Consider the following 19,052-nt stretch of genomic DNA (forward strand, 5'->3'; position numbering starts at 1 on the left):
AGGCCCAGCCCAAAAAGCAAGGTGTCTCCTTGCATTACAATCAATGCATATTGTTAAGGCAGACTGAAGCGCTGCCAACCAGGAAGGCTACATTTTGGAGCCTCTCTATCTTTTCCTCAAGCCTCTAGCAACCCAGATAGTCCACATCATTTACTTCAGATACAAAGGTTAATCACAGCTTCTGTCTGCTGATTAGAAAAACAAATTGTATTAAGTGTCTGGGAAAATATTTAATACATGCTCATTTTTCAAATGACACAATTGATGCACATTTTGCCAGTTTTTACTTTACATTAGTTCAATAAAATGTACTTGTATTTATCTAAATGTGACTATATAGTAGTTCTTTTTAACAGTGTATCAACACCTACATCTAGCAATTCATACTCTCTTACATGTACATCTGGTACCAAATGGCTGTTTAAAAACATGTTTCTTGTACCAACCACAAAATATACAATTATAACAATACTAGACAAAGAGATAGACAGTAGAATTAACACTTAACAGGAAGAAATGTAAGACGAAAGGGCCCAGATGGGGCCAGCAGGGGTTGTTGTGATGGTAAATTTCAGTGTTAATGTGAGTTTTTTTCCTCAAAGTACAAATTGCTCATATACAGTACTAATTTGAACTGTGAAATAGAGGTATTGGCTATATAATATTTATATTTATAGACGATATAATAGGGGAGGGAGCTCATTCTCGACAAAGATCTTTGACCATGGCTATTATTAAAAGTGGATGTGAGGTTAAGTGCTTGCGAAATGTCTCTGCTCATGAACATGTCTTGTTGAGCTGTGTCGTGGTAATAGATTACAAAGCAAGTGAGCAAAGGAAATTATGTCAGAGCTGAAAATAGAGCTTGATGGGCAAATAAATTGTGTAATTATGGAAAGTCACGCCATTGCCCTGCGGTCTAAGAAGGATGTCAGATATAAATCTAGTAAGGCCTTTGGTTCATTGACATCCTTGGTGGTAAGAGACCTAGTTGGAAGACAGTAGGAGAGCGAGAATATGATATGTGAACCAACTCAGTAATCAAAGATCGAAATTAATTTTAGAGCAGTTACTTTATAGAGGTGTCTCTCGTGGCCATGTGTGGGTGCTAGTGTGAAACTGATAACTTGGAAAGATTGACAGCTGATTGAAAATTCCGGGTTCACTGTTTCTGTTATACAATTGAGACACAACATGTTGCTATTACACATTTAAATACAGTCCTACCGTACAATAATACTATGCTGTTCATGGATACCAAACATGGCCATGTTATTACTGTATGTGTACCAGGAAAATGTCACTGCTATAATTCCAGCACATTAAGTACCTACATTAAGTACCTACAGTATGTCAAGTTCCTGCAGAATAACATCTTTATATATTTCACGTTGCATGTAGAATACCATGAGTGGTTTGATCTTATTTTTTCTCATGGCAGAATCATGCTCTCCTCAGGAGATCATCTATGTTATCCCCCCAGTCTTAAATCATCAGGAAGTGTGAAGGGATCAGTGTGTCAGCAGGGCTTAAGAGCAGATCACAAACCCAGACTTCTAATTGCCTTGGTACAGAGTCTCTTGTTGCTCAAAATGTTGGTTATTGCGGATTTTGTTGTTGTGATTTAGTTTTTTTCAGTGTTGTAGGCCTTGTGGCTGCATTTCAGCTTATCATCTTTCATCTACATCATTTACAGTAGCTTATATTTTAATGTTATAGCAGAAACAAGGGTTCTTTGCACAGCATCATGTCTTTTCTGAGCATAAACAGGCATCTAACTCACACACAGGCAGTCATCCTAATGGCTGCATTATACATTCAACTGTTCATTTCATGAGTATATTTGAGAAGTCATCATCACATGGGAAAGGATCCCACTGTGTTTCTCAGAGGAGCCATTGTTTTCTAATTCATCCAGGGACCTGCTGACAGCAGCGCTGTCTATTTAAAATTGTAGTCACACTATGACAGTGATTTTAGATGAAAGTGCTCCTCTTTAAGGCTTCCTGTCCCATTTTCTCTCTGCCTGTTGGCACTTAACGTGTCATTTTGTATATGTGTTTATTTGTGTATGTCTGTGTGTATAATCTCTTCATATGTTGCACATGTATCACTATGTAGGCACCCACAGTGTGTATTTATGTATGTCTGTATGCATGGGGTTTTCATCAAGTTGTAGCAGGTGTGTGTGTTTGTTTGTTTTGGATGGAAGCAAAAACCAAAATCTCATACAACAATTGAGAGAGTTTGACAATAATGCAATTTACTTTACATGCCATGCATGTGGCAATTTCAATGAACAGATACTATTTTATATAAACTTGGGTCTTTAAATTTAGTGACCATTAGCTATTTCCTCTTGACCAGAAATGAAGATAAGTTAAACCTGGTCCTGAGCTTGTCTCGTTCAGATGTGCAGATATAAATGAATGAATGAAGATGGAAATAGTGACTGCTTTGGCATCCAGGGTGCTTTGCTGCATATACATGGATGCATGCTCTTGCTATGACAATTTGTCACTGCATGAAGCATACTGTATTTGGCACAAACAAGCATTCTGAGTCAAGTAAATGTCCAGTTCAAAGGTCTCTATGTCTATAGCACATTTTAGTTCTGTCTTGGGTCAGAGGATTTTATTTGAATGTCCCTTTTACTGTGAAAAAAATAAATCAGGACAGCCTGAACGGTTTCTTGTCAACAACATAACAGTTACTTATAGTAACCTTGTTTAGATACAGAGTGTACAGCCTCTGTGAGCATATGCTCATTCACGCCGACTTCCCTCTCACCATCTCCAGACAAATTAATTTCTCGGAGTTGCCTTCAGCTGCAGGTCTGGCCATTGCACAGCTGTTGCAACCAACTGCAGCACTTTAAAACTCTCTCAACACTATGAATCATTCAGTTTGGCAAAATGTCCAGGACCGCTAGATTCCCTGCAGATGATGAAGTATTTAATCATCCTTTACCCTGATTAATGAACCACAGAGCAGAATGCAGTATTTTCAACAAAAAGAAAAATCAAATTTAAGCAAAACTATACATTTCTGTCACTGCAGGCAAAATCTAAACTAATGATCATATCATTGTTCTTCTCTCCCCTGCCCAACTTCTGGCTTGTCTTGCACTGCTAATATGGACATCCACGCAGGCTCAGGTCAGTGCCGTTCATTCTGTATTTATACTCTGCTATTAGCTAATGAAGACAAAAATGCATGCCAGATCAAAAATGCATGCCAGATCTGTCCAAGTCACATATACTCCTGTGACCTTTTTCGTAGAGAGAAAGAACAATAGTTTGATTGGAGAGAGTGCTACATGGATGAAAATAATTTATGTGAAGTGCATTTGGATGATATTCCATCTGCTTTTTAACTGCGGGGACTCAGATTGACATTTCCAAAAGGATGACTTCATTATATGATATTATATCATCTTAAGTGAATAGTCGATAAAGCTTTTAAGAGTGTCCTCAAAGAAATCGAGCCGGGTAAGATCCTTCTTGTATAGCTTATCCCAAAAAAAGAAATATTTCATTTCAGGGAACAAAAAAACAAAAGGTAGAGATTGATTGAGATTGCTCATAGCGTATAACCAACGAGGGAATCCGGTCTCTACCAGCTGATTCTAACTGAAAGCCTTTTCCTCTATCCTCAGCAATGACAGCTCTTCGTACATGTGTGTGACCTAAGATGTATTTGGGAGCAAATCCAGTATTATTCTGCTCTGTGTGTCGTAGTGCACCATCTTTAACCTGCCAACAAATGATTAAATATCTATTTGGCACCTTATGTGTTGTGGCACTATAACCCATTTGGTAAGTGCTGTGGTCCCATCATTTCTCACTAAACAAATGGTGTCAATGCTCAATAAATAGTTTATATATTGCGGACATTTTTTCCTTCTTCGTGGTAATGAAAATTAGCTGTTAAGCCGAAATTGTGTTTCTACAGTAGGAGTGGATGAAGTGGGAGCAGAGCAGTTGCCAGTTTACCCTGCAAGGGCATCTGCAGGGACAGATGGGAGATGATGAGGGTGTGTAATAGGCATCTGTGTGGCCCGTAGGGGAGGGAATACTCAACACTCATTCTCTCTGAGTAGTCTGCACGCACGCACACACACACACACACACACACACACACACACACACACACACACACACACACACACACACACACATTTACAGGCACCCATTACAGCCTGTCATAGCTTTTTCCACAAATTGTCCTCTAGAGTATACCTTTTACTGTGGCAGACTGTTACATAGATTGAGAGTAAACATGTGTTTACAGGAGCACGGCGCTGGCTGTTTCCTTTGTTATACAGACATGCCAGAGTTACTGGTTGAGTGGGAAGAAGTGAATTGGCTCAATATCCAGCCAATTACATTCTAAGCTGAAGGGCCTATTGCCATGGTTATTGTTGTTTTTTACACTGCATGCTGTTCTCTCCATATCATGCATGCGTTTTATTTCAGTATGAATAATATTACAGTTTTTTACAATCACTTTGCTACTAATTTCATAACCTTGATGTGATTTTTCAAAACTCTAGACACAAAACTCACAACAGTCATCACTTGTAACACAGGCTATCCAATGTTCAAAACATTGTGCATTCATATCTCTAAAGAAGTCTTGCACTTGCACAATCACTGGTTCAAAAAACAAATATATTGTGAAATACCATTGAAACATTACTTTAGATCACCCACACACAAGCTACCCATAATTTTACTGGGTCATCGTTCGTACAATCATTAAATATTGTAGTACAAAATAGGTGATACATGTTTCATTATGGTACTACAAGTAAATACATCCCTGTAAATGTACTGCAGTAGTAGAGAGAATACTACAGACCAATGTGGTAAAAGTATATATATATATATATATATATATATATATATATTTATCCAGGTAAGTCGATTGAGAACAAATTCTCATTTGCAACGACACACACACACACACACATATATATATATATATATATATATATATATATATATATATATATATATATATATATATATATATATATATCATACCTAGAGATTGGCATGGTTTGATTTCAGTTAGTCTAATAGATGGTTTCATTTGCATATAGAGATGATTTTATGGAAAATACCCCATGCCAATCTCTAGGTATAGTGAAGGGTATGTGATGATGTGGGGGTATGGTGAAGGGTATGTGATGATGTGGGGGGGGGGTATGGTGAAGGGTATGTGATGATGTGGGGGTATGGTGAAGGGTATGTGATGATGTGGGGGGGGTATGGTGAAGGGTATGTGATAATGTGGAGGGTATGGTGAAGGGTATGTGATGATGTGAGGGGGTATGGTGAAGGGTATGTGATGATGTGGGGGTATGGTGAAGGGTATGTGATGATGTGGGGGTATGGTGAAGGGTATGTGATGATGTGGGGGTATTTTAATGCCAAAGGCCAAGGGAACTTCATCAGGATGCATAGTATCCTGGATCCATGAAATAACTGGCCTTTAAAAATAAAAATCTGCCGGCCTTTATGGGAATTTAACATAGGGGTGTACTTATTTATGCCCCCTGTATTTTAAGGAAGAACATTTATTTATTTACGATACATTATTCATTCACAAAGAAAATTGGTGTCCTTAAAGATTGGATTTTTCCTAATTTTTTTAATTAAGGCATTAAGATCAATTTGCAAAAGATGATTTTTTTATTCCTCTTTTTAGTCAACTTTAGCATGGGTGTCCTAATTTTTTCACGACTGTAAATTATATATCTCAATCATCAGTAGCAAGTTGGAAGAATTGGACAAGAAATTCCAAGTGCCTGAATCCATACAGTGCAATACTGTCAATACTGTAAATAGTCTGAAAAGTTGGGACATGGGACCATAGAAACAGTGTCTGGTAAACAGTAGTACAGTACAGTAAAGGTAGTACATGGGACCATAGAAACTGTGTCTGGTAAACAGTAGTACAGTACAGTGAAGGTAGTACATGGGACCATAGAAACATTGTCTGGTAAACAGTAGTACATTACAGTAAAGAATGATGATGAAATATTACATCCATAGATACTGTATTCTAATTGGTTCATGCTCCACGCTAACTGGTGACAATGAACTTTCATGATTTAAACATGGAATATTGTTTGTCTGTTTCCATACAACTATGCATTAAGAGTAATGCAACAGTTACTTATCATTTTGAGTAGTTGTATGGATTGATAGTTAGATGATTGTAATGAAATGAATAGACAATTGTCTATTCATTTCATCTGAAATGTAATGTGTGAATTGCTTTTTGAAATAGTAGTACTTTGATGTTAAGTTGTGTCATATTGAACAAGTGATCTTTGTTAAATAAACAAATGATCTTTTGTTTATGTGTATTGTATCCAAGCAATTGAAAAAAGTGTTAGTTTTGAAAAATGTGTATTTTGATCATTGGTTGTGAGTTTTGTGTCTAGAGTTTTGAAAAATGACGTCAAGGTTCTGAAATTAGTAGCAAAATGATTGTAATAATACATTCTTGTACTTTTCTTCAGTGGTAACATTAACAATGTTAAGTGCCCATCAGTTAGTTCAGAGCCCCGCTGTGGTGAAAGCTGCACTATTTCTATTTTGAGGGTTGAACATTTCATTTATTTCTGATACAGTGTAATCCTGTGCTTATATCCTGATATCAAACTCCAGCATCTTGGGCAACACCTTAATGGTTCTTCTCTTAATTGGGAGTAGTGTTGACTTCAAAATATCCCAGGAAAGCAATATCCGTATACGGATGTGCTTAATGTTAAAAATACATGCAATAAGAGAATATTCTTAAACAGCATGTTGACATGTATAGCTCCTATACCAAGGCAATAAATTATACCTTCATAGATATACTGTGTATATATATATATCTTTTATTGTTAGATGTACCAAATGAAAACACAAATGAATACTGGCTTTACCATAGAGACACCACTTTAGTGTACAATGAAATGTGAAAGTGTCCCTAATATCTTCCCTAATATATCAAGTGTGTGTGTGTGAGTGTGAGTGTGTGTGAGTGAGTGTGTGTGTGTCTGTGTGTGTCTGTGTGTGTGCGCGCGCTTGTGTTGTGTGTGTAACTGATTTGGATGCATGTCCACTTTCCGCTGTTTTTCTATAATCCCCGTGTGTGTCCATTTCCTTGTGTGTATGTGTGTCTGTCATGTGTGTGTTTGCACACACATGCAGGTGTACGAGGCAGCACCTTGCCACATTGAATGCAGCCAATACGAGTGGAGGATCGAGCCCTGGTCCATTTGTACCATCAACACTGTGGACGACCTGCCAGCCTGTGGGGAGGGAGTCCAAAGCCGCAAGATCAGGTCAGTGAGCGGCTTCCGCTTGGCAGACAGCAAGCCTGGCACTGCAACACACAGCGGGAGGGGTAGACTGGCAACGATCCTGTAGCTGGCACTCTCATTGGTCCTGACACTTGCAATGCCAGACAAACAAACAGTCAAAACAAACTACTGCTTCCTAATGAGAGGAAGCAGTTCCTTTTGGCAGTGCCCTGTTTAGTGGTACTTAAAATTGCCACAGAGGAAAGCAGTGAAGGTTGACCTCTGTATGTACAAGTGTTGGTTTTGGCTTATGCACCATCGGAAATGTCAAACTGGGAAACAGTGTTATTGTGTGCACGCTTGTTTAATATAAGTCTACCTTAAGGTGTGAGTCACAGCCACAGATCTCAATCAACCACGCGGCTGCTGAAAAGGAGCAGACATTTCAACAAGGTCCTCAATGTGATTGTAGGCCATCCAGAAACGTTTTAATCTATCACGGAATTACAGTGTATTTGTAAGAGAAATAATTCTGAATCCAAAAATCAAGTCACATAATCTCCAGTATCTCTGCATCGCTTTCACCTAGCCTCGTTCTGTTCAGTTTTTAGCCTGATAGCTAACCAAGCCTTTCCAGAGAGGCATCAGTGCGATTGTAGCCCTTCCAAAAGCTTAGAAATCCGGCCTAGAACTTCATTGACTTTTTTTCACCGCCATCTTGGCTGCTGACTCTTGACTGATGGCTGTGTCAACCAATAACATGAAGTCGCAGAGCCGTACCATATAGAGTACCTATGAGAAGCCAATGTTGACTATTGCCAAGAAGTCAAACTTAGGTCTCAAGTGTCAAAGTCACATGCTTGGTATATCCAAAAAGGTTTCTCTCCAAAAAACATGGGTATTTGAAGTAATTGGAACAAAACAACCAATGCTGTAATTTATGTAGTAAAAACAGTTAATACACTTTTTGAACATTTCCATTTTTATACAGCTAAATGTTCAGAGAACCCAGACACACTGTAGAGCCCCTTTAGAAATAAATGAGTTGCAAAATCTCACCTGGGAGAGGAGTGAAATCTATTTTAAGTCAGAAACCTAGAAATGTGTTTGGAAACTCAAAAAAAGGACCCAGTTAGGAGTGCCCCAGAGACTAGTTATATAGCTGCATCTGTTCCTCTGCTAGGTGTGTGAAGCAGGAAACAGCAAGTGGGGAGAACAGCACGTTGGGAGACAGTCTGTGTGATCCGGAGGAAATGCCACCAAGAGCCCAGGTCTGCTTTCTGGTCTGCCCCAACGACTGTGTTGTGGCACCCTGGGGACCTTGGAGCAACTGCCCCCTGGTAAGAAGCAATAATCTAGTGACCGTTTTCTTGGTTGGTTGACAGGTCGTGTGCCAAGTGGGATTATTTATGTGTCCATAATCAACAGCATATATGCAAAGATTTGGATAAAATGGCTAGATAAGCCACTGGCAATGAAAGATATTGAACAGAGGCTTTTCAGTTTTTTTTTTATAACAGCACAGTATGAACCCACCGTGTTTTCAAACAGAAAGTCCAGTCACTGAATCAGTCTTGATATTGCCCTATCTTCATTGTTCTCCAATGCAATTATGTCTCACCCTCACCTGTCTTGACGTCGGACTGACACTGATGAAAGATGGAGATCTTGAAAAGACACATCTTACTCCCTGATGTCCTGGAAGGAGAAATTGTCTTTGCAAATGGATAGTGTTAGTGTAAAACAGGGGTGCTTAGTGTAAAATATGCTAGTCCACTGTAATTGGAGATAGTTGTATAGCCCTGGGCCATTCCTGTACTCAGTTGGAATGAGGATGGTGTACAGTGTGTTCAGGATTGTGATGAGATCAGCAGTGTTGTGGGGTCCGAGGGTGGCACAGTGATGAAGGAAAGCATCCTGGTTAATAACCCTGTGACAGTCTGTTCCCCACACTGTCCACATACATTCACAATGGCATGATGGCCAATGATGTTCCTTAACCATAGCCTTATTTTAGTTGAAGCCAACTGTGTCAATAAAAATGCAATTATGGGGGATTGTGTTTAGCTCCAAGACCGTCTAAAACAGAATAAAATCATATAGTATAGAGAATAAACCCATAACAGTTGTTATGGTGAAGCACAAACTGCATTAAAGTTTTGTGTTTACATCATGCTTATAGGATACACTTTGAGTACACAGTTTATCGACTATTTTAGGTACATTGCAATTAGACTTTTGTAACATTATTCCCCAACCTAGCTGCCAAAAGTGGATGGTTGTGTTTTTTTTACCTATTCTATGATTTTCATGGAGCTGATTTTAGGAAACAGACATCCATTTCTGAACAACTCAGTGGCTTCAAGATTACGTCATAGATTTCAAACGGAACAGAAATAAACAGGAAACAAATGGCCCACCCTGACCTGTAAGGCAGGAAACACATTCAGCATTTATCAACACCACTATGTGTTTTGGAAAATATTAGGCAATATAGGAACTAGTGCTTAAATTGTAGGGCTAAAAATGGTAAAATACTGGTTTGTGTACCTGGGTTTTTTCCTCATAGTTTTCTGAGTTAAAAAAATATCAAACAAATTCTGAAAAAATAAACACTTAACCGCTCTTTACTTTACTGCTCATAATATTTCAATTTGGAGAGACTTCACTTAGAGTGAACAATCCATTTTTATTCAAGTGCATGATAAAAAAGAATTTGAGAAGAGTCTTTGGCGATTAGACCCCATCGTGACATGGCATATTTAGACAAGTAGTGATGCCGTGATTAGTTCAGGATATTTCCCCCTGGGGTTTAGACACTGGTGGTGGTGGTGAAGAGAGTTGCTAAAGAAGGCAAGGTCTGGTTTGACTACTAGAGTGAACGCCCACAGAATAACAGCCGGAGAGAGATGAGAATGAATGATGTTGAATGAATGAGTGAGTAAAGGGAGTCTTCAGGATTGAACTTTGGCTAAGCTTCATATTCATATTTAAGAACACATATATTCATAAACTATTTCCTCAAGCTCAGCTTAGGGTAGTTTTTCGCTGAATATGAAATGGTCAGGATGAGAATCAACACTTTCAAGTCCAGAGGCCAGACTGTAGCTCCCTATGGGGAGAGAATGTAATCGTCAACTCTAGGTTGGGTTTTGCTAAAGGAGAGGGTGGGGCACAGGACAAACTAAGCAGCCACTAAACTATCCAATGTATCTGAAGAGCTACTCCATTTGTATTGCCTAGATTGTTTGGGTTTAGTATTGCCAACTTCCCATTTTGTTCATTTTACTCAGTGTTTACTCAGGATTGGTTCCACAATGGCAAATAATCCCCAATCCCCTGTATGGGTGTGTGACAGAGACAAAGTGAAAATGTGTGGCAGTATGTTCAATAATTATGCATAAAAAAATTGTTCTGAACCTGTTTCTAATCTGTCAAGAGCTAAAGGCGCAGTTGAGCATGCAGATGAAAGGATCTGCATGTGCATGGTTGTGTGGAAACATTAGGGGCAAAATGACTGCAGCTGATTCATGAGCCTCACTCAAAGGTCCCTCATTAGGAGCTGACAGTGATTGAGGTGCATGGCGTGATGCGTCAGGAACAGAGGGACAAATGCAGCTCAACGCAAAGACCTTCATCAGTAGAATCTTTCCTCTTCCCTCAGAGCTGACAGTTCCTCCACATACCACATTTTCCTTTGCTTCTCCGTTCACGGATGTCCATTCCCATGTAGTGGGACTTGAGTGATTTGCATGCTACCAATGTGTTAAATGTGGCCCTCTTACAGTTCTCATAATGAATCACTCAATTAATAATTCCACAAATTAAACACACTTGTCTTCATCTGCCTTCAACTGCCCCGCCTAAAAGTCAGTATTGCAGTGAATTCAGCTTTCTGCAAGTTTACCATTGCAGGATAATTCAGACTTTCAGCCAGAAAACCCATCCAGCAGTAACCGTATGTGTCAAATAATGTTGAATTCCATTCAAACAGGTGTCCTAGTTCTTTCCAATACCTCGAGTGGTAAGAGGATGTTTATACAGATTTGTGTCACTAAATGTGCATTACCTTTACTGTAAAAGCTCAGCCTGTTAACACCAAAGTATAAACTCCTTGTCTAAAAACAAAACAAAAACACTGTACTCTAACATTAAAAATGTTAATTGGAGCTTCAGTACATAAATCTAGGATACTTTTTCATAATTATTAGATATGCTATATCATAAGTATAAGATAATACATCATAGTTGTATAGATAATGTGTCATCTTTTTTACATTATTATTACATGTCATTTAGCTGATGCTTTTATCCAAAGCGGTTTTGTATTTTCAAGAGCAGAAATGGGTTGATAAAGGTGGAAAAAACATTATTGATGAGTAAGTTATTTAAAATAATTATAGAGAGCTAGATTACTTAATTTATCGTTCCATGCCCACCATGACACACAGAAAGACTTCCGGGTTGTTGGCCAATTACACCAGGTTATCACAGTGAAACTTGCTGCCATAGACTAATTTTACATTACATGTAAAACATAATTATGTAAAAAGGGTTAGGGTGATGACGTTTTGCTGGCAAAAGAGGCATAATGAGGCTTGGGTCTTCATATTTATTTTTCAAGTTAGGCTTAGCATACATGTCGTTATACAGATTTTAGGTGGCTTGTAATTGCCTTTAGTTCTTTCCTGCCAGAAGAGGCTTAAAGTGTGTTTTGACAGAGCGGAAAGTAAAGGCCTAATTTACAAATTGAAATGGTTTTCCTAAATATGTAACATTCAAGTTTTTATATTACTTAATTGACATTTTTTATTTATGTATTGTATTTATGTTTATTATTTAGGTAGGGAATGAGTCCCTACCACAAGTGAAGGAGTTCAACTACCTTGGGGTCTTGTTCGCAAGTGAGGGGACAATGGAGCGGGAGATTGGTCGGAGAATCGGCGCAGCGGGTGCGGTATTACATTCAATTTATCGCACCGTTGTGAAGAAAAGAGCTGAGCCAGAAGGCAAAGCTCTCGATCTACCGGTCAGTTTTCGTTCCTACCCTCACCTATGGTCATGAAGGCTGGGTCATGACCAAGAGAACGAGATCCAGGGTACAGGCGGCCGAAATGGGTTTCCTCAGGAGGGTGGCTGGCGTCTCCCTTAGAGATAGGGTGAGAAGCTCAGTCATCCGTGAGGAGCTCGGAGTAGAGCCGCTGCTCCTTTGCGTCGAAAGGAGCCAGTTGAGGTGGTTCGGGCATCTGGTAAGGATGCCCCCTGGGTGCCTCCCTAGGGAGGTTTTCCAGGCACGTCCAGCTGGGAGGAGGCCTCGGGGAAGACCCAGGACTAGGTGGAGGGATTATATCTCCAACCTGGCCTGGGAACGCCTCGGGATCCCCCAGTCTGAGCTGGTTAATGTTGCTCGGGAAAGGGAAGTTTCGGGTCCCCTGCTGGAGCTGCTCCCCCCCGCGACCCGACACCGGATAAGCGGACGAAGATGGATAGATGGATGGTATTGTAATTTAAATGGTTCAAGTGGGTCATGAAGAGACAATGATCACAGTACTTTTATATCATAAATAGACCTTTTTCAAAAACAGGAAATTGATTTTGTAAGAGTTCAGTTCAATTTTATTTATATAGCACGTTTAAAAACAACCATAGTTGATCAAAAAACCCAAAATGATAATATACACAAACAATACACAATACAAAATAACCAACAGTAGAAATAGGTCAAGGTGTCAAAGCTCAACTTGAATTGAAAGCCAACGTATAGTAGTTGGGTCTTGGCAAGGACATGAATGTTTCAACGGTCCGAGATGTTCTTATATGAATCGGTAAACTATTCCAGAGGTTTGGAGCCGCCGCTGCAAAGGCTCGGTCACCTTTATTTTTTAACCTGGATCTGGGCACATCGAGGAGCATCTGATTGGAAGACCTCAGTGCTTTGACAGGTGTGTGGACATGTAAAAGCTCAGATAAATAAGAAGGCGACAACCCATTTAAAATATTAAAAACAAGCAATACAATTTTAAAAATCAATCCTGAAACAGACAGGAAGCCAGTGGAGCGTTGCCAAAACTTGTTTAATGTGGTTGTGCTTTTTGGTCCCGGTTAAAAGTCGAGCTGCTTCGTTCCTTACTAACTGTAACCGATGACTGATCCAATCCAACATACAAAGAGTTACAGTAGTCTAATCGAGACATAATAAATGCATGTATGACTCTTTCGAAGTCTTTGCGTAGCAGGTAGGGCTTGACCTTAGCCAAAAGTCTCAGCTGGACGAAACTGGTTTTAACAACAGAACTAATCTGTTTGTCAAATTTAAAAGCACTGTCAAAAATCACACCCAGATTCTTGGCAAAAGGATGAATATGGGAACCTAAAGTACCAAGAGCATCTACACAGGCACTAAAATGTTCAGCACAACCAAATACAACAATGACAAATGACAGTAAAAAAGAGCAACAACTGCAGCTCAAATTTTAATTTCAGTTTCTTTGGCTAGCTGAAGGACCCCTCGAATTCAATCTGCTACATCCTATCCCCCTCATCCCTGAAAATAAACCTGCATACTTGACAATGACATGTTTTTTTTGTTGATGCTGTCATTGTTGTGCAGCAATGTGACCAAGGAACAGCAAGGAACAGAAGCAGACACATCCTCCGCCTCCCAGCCTCAGAAAACTCGGCCTGCCCAGAGCTAGTCCAGTCAGAGCCCTGCATCCTGAACAGCACCTGCTTCTCCTACCAGTACACAGTGTCAGGTAGGACGATCTGCACATCAGGTCCAAGCTAGAATAAATGAGCTAGTGAGACTAATGTAGGGTATCCACAGATATCCCGTCCACTCCGCTCTGCATCGGCCAATCTGCTTGCTGCTCCCTCACTGCAAGGGACACCTAATCACTCAACCAAATCTCAACTGTTGGCTGTCCTGGCTCCTAAATGGTGGCGCGAGCTCCCCATTGACGTCAGGACAGCTGACAGTCTACACATCTTCCCCCGCAGGCTAACAACACGTCACTTCTGACTGCACATTGGCTAAGAAGATGATGGTGCACGATGTGCACTTACATATGGCACTTTGTATTTTGGCTTATTTGAAGCTATTGTACTTCTATGTGATTCTTGCTGTTCTGAGTACCTTCATGGTTGAATGCACTTATTGGAAGTCGCTTTGGATAAAAGCGTCAGCTAAATACAATGTAATGTCTGTCTGTGTGTGTGTGTGTGTGTGTGTGTGTGTGTGTGTGTGTGTGTGTGTGTGTGTGTGTGTGTGTGTGTGTGTGTGTGTGTGTGTGTGTGTGTGTGTGTGTGTGTGTGTGTGTGTGTGTGTGTTGCAGACTGGAGTACATGCCAGCTGAGTGAAAATGCCATCTGTGGTCACGGTTCACGGCTGCGTCTCGTGGACTGTATTCGCAGCGATGGCAAGATTGTGGAGTTGCAGAAATGCGAGCAGGTAATTACAGCGTAGTCAGACCTTAAGTTCATAATGGCACACCGCAGTTTAAAATTACAGTTATAGTTAAAGAAAAATCATGTTTGATAGTCATTTAGTTATTGTGTAAATATTTTGTCACTATGCACAGGGAGATATGAGCTGAGATGATAGGAAATTTTAACCAATGCAGATGGGGATGAGTGAACAGGAAGTGAAGTGTGCCAAATGACAGAGTATGAAGTATTGATTAATGCAGCATGACTCCACTTCCTCTTCTGTTCCCACTGGCTTATACATTATTGAAAGCCCAGTTGTCCTATTTGTTTAAGTGAAAAGGTTGTGTCTAATCTCCTAACACCTTTATGTCTCACTCAGCAGTTTGCCACCAAGCCAAATCCAACTTCATTTCATTGCTTTGACTTAAATGCGCAAAGATAGATGGTGGTGTTGAAGATGCTGCAAGTTACTGTAAATTCAATAACAGTGGTGGGTTGCAAACTGGATATCAGTTTTGTTGCACAACCTGCAGTTAACTTCTGGTATATCCAGAATCATATTACTCTATTGAGTGAAGGGAGTTTTATGGGGATGAAGGCTGTAATGCTGTTGCCTCTGTGTTAAGTATAATGTACATTAACAATGTGATTCCCTCAATAAAACTTTAAGGAATGTAGCTCAATAACATTTGAAGCGGGACATCTCTACTGTCCTGAAATGAACTGCAGCCTATTTAAAATATGGAAATTTGGGCGCTTCCTTTTTCTTGTTAGTGGAAATAATTAGCTAGCCCTCCTCACAGCTCTGCTCTTGTTTTCTGCAGTTTGGGCTGATCAACAAGTACAAGCTGTCAGAGAGCTGCGTGGTTGACTGTCCTGTCAGCTGTATGCTCTCTGAATGGTCGCCGTGGGCGGAATGTTCCCACACCTGTGGTAACCAAGGTAAACAAATGTGCAAACAAACTTAACTCAAACCAATGGGAACACCAACCTGATAAACAGACACAGAGTCAGCCACATGTGCAGCGCCTCATTATTTCTTCTACTCAGGGATTCATCAAGATGTTGAATTGTGCATGAATACATTTAAATGTTTTAAAATATTTAAGAGTATGTGTAATTCAAAGCCTTATTATACAGAGAAACAGTGTGCTGAGTTTTTTTTTTTTCAATAATGTATACATTAATATTCCCACTTATCATTCTGTATGAGGCCCATTTTTCTTAATTAACACGGGCAACTTTGCTTTATGAGGTCAGATTATAAGAACAGCAAGTTCATTTAAACAAAATTTTATACAGCTCACCTTTATGGACGTCATAAATGATTCAGTGTTCCTAAATAAAATATATACCCTTCGTCTGCATGATTTCAAAAATGCAATTAGTAATCACAAACCTGTGGCATGCTCGTTATCATTTTGAGAAAGCCATGTTATAACCTCATGCAGTATACAAAAGTTAATGATTTAACCTGGATGCATACATTGTTTCTTGGGCCCCTGGAGAGAAAACTTGTTATTCTCTTAATTAGGCAGACATAACAGTATCTTATCGTTTTCATTCCAATAAGCTCACACTTACACAAGCCTTTAACCGGGGATTTCAACTCAAGACTCTCTGTCTCCCGCTGCTCTGTCAATGTTGCTGCAACTCTGTTTCTGCCACTCTCTGTTCATTTTCACACATTGGGAAACACATCTGTCAGCCTTGATGGGGGTTTTGCATCGTATCTTTGTCAGACGACGCAAGGATCTTGTTCTGTCAGGATGCCATGGGAGCGCTAATGTTTTGGTTTGATTTTTGTGATGCCGGAGCTGAACGACCTTTTGCTGTGTCTGCCTGGGGCACACAGAGCTCAGCATCTCCCCTGGCATAACACAAACTTCTGTCTTAACTGGATGGCTGATGGAGGCCATGCCTTTACGGAACGTCACAGGACCCAGACATTGCCAATCCTTTTTAACTTTTGCCATTTCCCAAACTTTCCCTTCCAGACATTCTTAATGGCTCACTTGAACAAATCACTTGAGTATTAGATCTGATTATAAAGTGGCACGGTGACTCAGATGTATGGTGCTTATTCCTCTCTGTCACGAGGAAAACATTTCTAAAGAGAAGGCGCAGGATCATCATTCATATCATCATTCATTTTTTAATTGTAGTTTAAGGTTGCCTTAGGTTGCATTTATTTCTCTAACCCTGACTCACATGTAGTTGTATCCCATGAATCCTATAGTGTTTTTGTTCTTTATTCACAGAGTTTTTCATTTGTTTGGTCCTGAATGTCACTATGCATGAGATTCATACATAAAAAGACCATTCAGCTTGAACATGAGAGCACCATACATACAGTTGTCAAATGTACTTGGGCTTCCTCTGCTCTATTTGTTCTTCCCAACGGTGTGTCGGCCTTGATGTTCTGCAGGTCAGTTTCTGCGCACCCGGAGAATTCTGCAGGAGGCTAATGAGGAAGGTCGGCCCTGTCCCAACCAGCTCACCCAGATCAAGCCATGTCCCATAAGGCCTTGCTATACGTGGAGGCTGAGTGACTGGTCCCCATGCACTGTCGAGGTATGGCATGCACTGTAAATGGTTGTTTGTATAATATATATATATAAAGTCATCATGTACTTACCAAGGGTGCCCAGTGCCCAGCGCAAAAAAAAGAATATTGTTTCGGGTTTTGTTAATCGTCAGTTTTGCTCTGACTCAGTTGTTTTACATATTTGCAGTTTGGAATGTCATCACACTGAACTGCCACAATTCGTAAAGGTACCCTGTGGAGTTTTTGACCACTTGTAGCGCTATGGAGCAATGTTTTGGATGGAACCTTGTATGCATTTCAGCAAATTGTTTTACACTATTTCACTGACCTACAGGTGGTGGTAACACAAATATATGCGGGGATAAAAGGAAGATTGTGGTCGAGTAAACATGAATGTAGAGCTGGCCGATATGGAGAAAATCAGATATCACAATATTCTTGTCCTAATACCTCGATATCGATATTGTGGCGATATTCTAGGGTTGGCAATTGGTGCTTTAACAAAATATCTTCACAGTGACATTTTAGATAAATAATCTTCAGTAATGTAGATATAATGATTAAGTGGGTAAAGGTAAAAATAATAGAAGAGCTAGAAGAGTCTGGTAACAGAAAATGACATCACTTTACTAATGTAGCCTTTAAAACCAGGAAAAGACACCACTTATGCCATATTACGATATCCAAAATCTAAGACAATATCTAGTCTCATATGACGATATCGATATAATATCGATATATTGCATCGATATATTGCCCAGCCCTACATGAATGTAAACAATGCCAGTTTTAAACCTTTTCAAAGATGGAAATGCATTCAACACATTGTTAGACTTTAAAAATACACACAATGTGTCTTGGTGAGTAACACTGAATGTAAGCACAAACTTTGTTGACGAGAAATTCCACAGGGCACCTGAAACCTCTTAAAATGTGAAAGTTAAGATAAGCAGTGTTAAAACCCAGAAAATGGTATGTTCTCCTCAATATCCCAAGGATGGTGGAAAAATATGTGTGATATTTTCACAAAGATTGGAAAAAAAATAGCTCCATTAAGTTATATAGTAGATATTCCATGGAGTCCAGTGTGAACCAGTTGTTAGTAATTCTGAAGTTACAGAGGAGCAACACACAACTCTCTTTCTCATTCTTTTGAGTCACAAGTCCATATTGTTGGACTGGTGACTCAACTGCATGAAAACATTAAGGCAGTGGGTGGGTGGAGAACACTAAGAAGTACTGACACAGCATTGAAAGTACTACAGTAGATCACATCATGTCTTTGCAAAATGTACCTCATATCCAAACAAGTCACGTAGAACTTCTGTAGAAAAATGATGGTGAGGAAACATCTGTTGGTAAATCTTACAAAGATCACATTTGTATGTGCGCTCATGCAGGGTGCAGAGTGTGGTGAGGGGCTTCGGAGAAGGAGCCTGTCATGTGTCGTCGATAGGGGCAACTGGCCTGAGTCTCCTCCGCAGCCAGTGGACGAGGAACTTTGTGGAGACAAACTGAGGCAGCATATCCAACAGGAGATGGAGCAGCCCTGCTTCGTCCCCTGCCCAGGTAAAGCTGCCTTCAGATATACTGGATTAACATCAAATGTATCGACGTATGTGGTGTTATTATTGATGTAATTGCATGAAAAATAAAGTACATTATTATTTCTTAATCAGCTTAAATAGAGCAAAACTACACAATGGCATGAATTATTTATTACTGTCATCATTTTGGATTCATAACTCCAATAATTATTTGACATGGGTC

The 19,052-nt window shown here is 39.8% G+C and overlaps 1 protein-coding gene across 2 annotated transcripts in view; it reads left to right on the forward strand.

Annotated features, from left to right (window-relative positions):
• The window catches only part of thsd7ba (thrombospondin, type I, domain containing 7Ba), a 181,675-nt gene that overhangs the window by 151,158 nt on the left and 11,465 nt on the right, over positions 1–19,052 (forward strand). Inside the window, exons 17-24 of one of the 2 annotated variants that reach the window (XM_028591769.1) lie at positions 3,153–3,158; positions 7,215–7,348; positions 8,490–8,646; positions 13,917–14,061; positions 14,641–14,756; positions 15,559–15,676; positions 17,163–17,308; positions 18,683–18,851. In XM_028591769.1, coding sequence (XP_028447570.1) covers positions 3,153–3,158; positions 7,215–7,348; positions 8,490–8,646; positions 13,917–14,061; positions 14,641–14,756; positions 15,559–15,676; positions 17,163–17,308; positions 18,683–18,851 — 991 coding nt within the window. The remainder of the gene's footprint in view (positions 1–3,152; positions 3,159–7,214; positions 7,349–8,489; positions 8,647–13,916; positions 14,062–14,640; positions 14,757–15,558; positions 15,677–17,162; positions 17,309–18,682; positions 18,852–19,052) is intronic. The other variant, XM_028591770.1, reaches the window with a different exon arrangement.

The sequence above is a fragment of the Perca flavescens genome, chromosome 11 (genome assembly GCF_004354835.1).
Source record: "Perca flavescens isolate YP-PL-M2 chromosome 11, PFLA_1.0, whole genome shotgun sequence".
In the NCBI taxonomy this organism is placed as follows: Eukaryota; Metazoa; Chordata; class Actinopteri; order Perciformes; family Percidae; genus Perca; species Perca flavescens.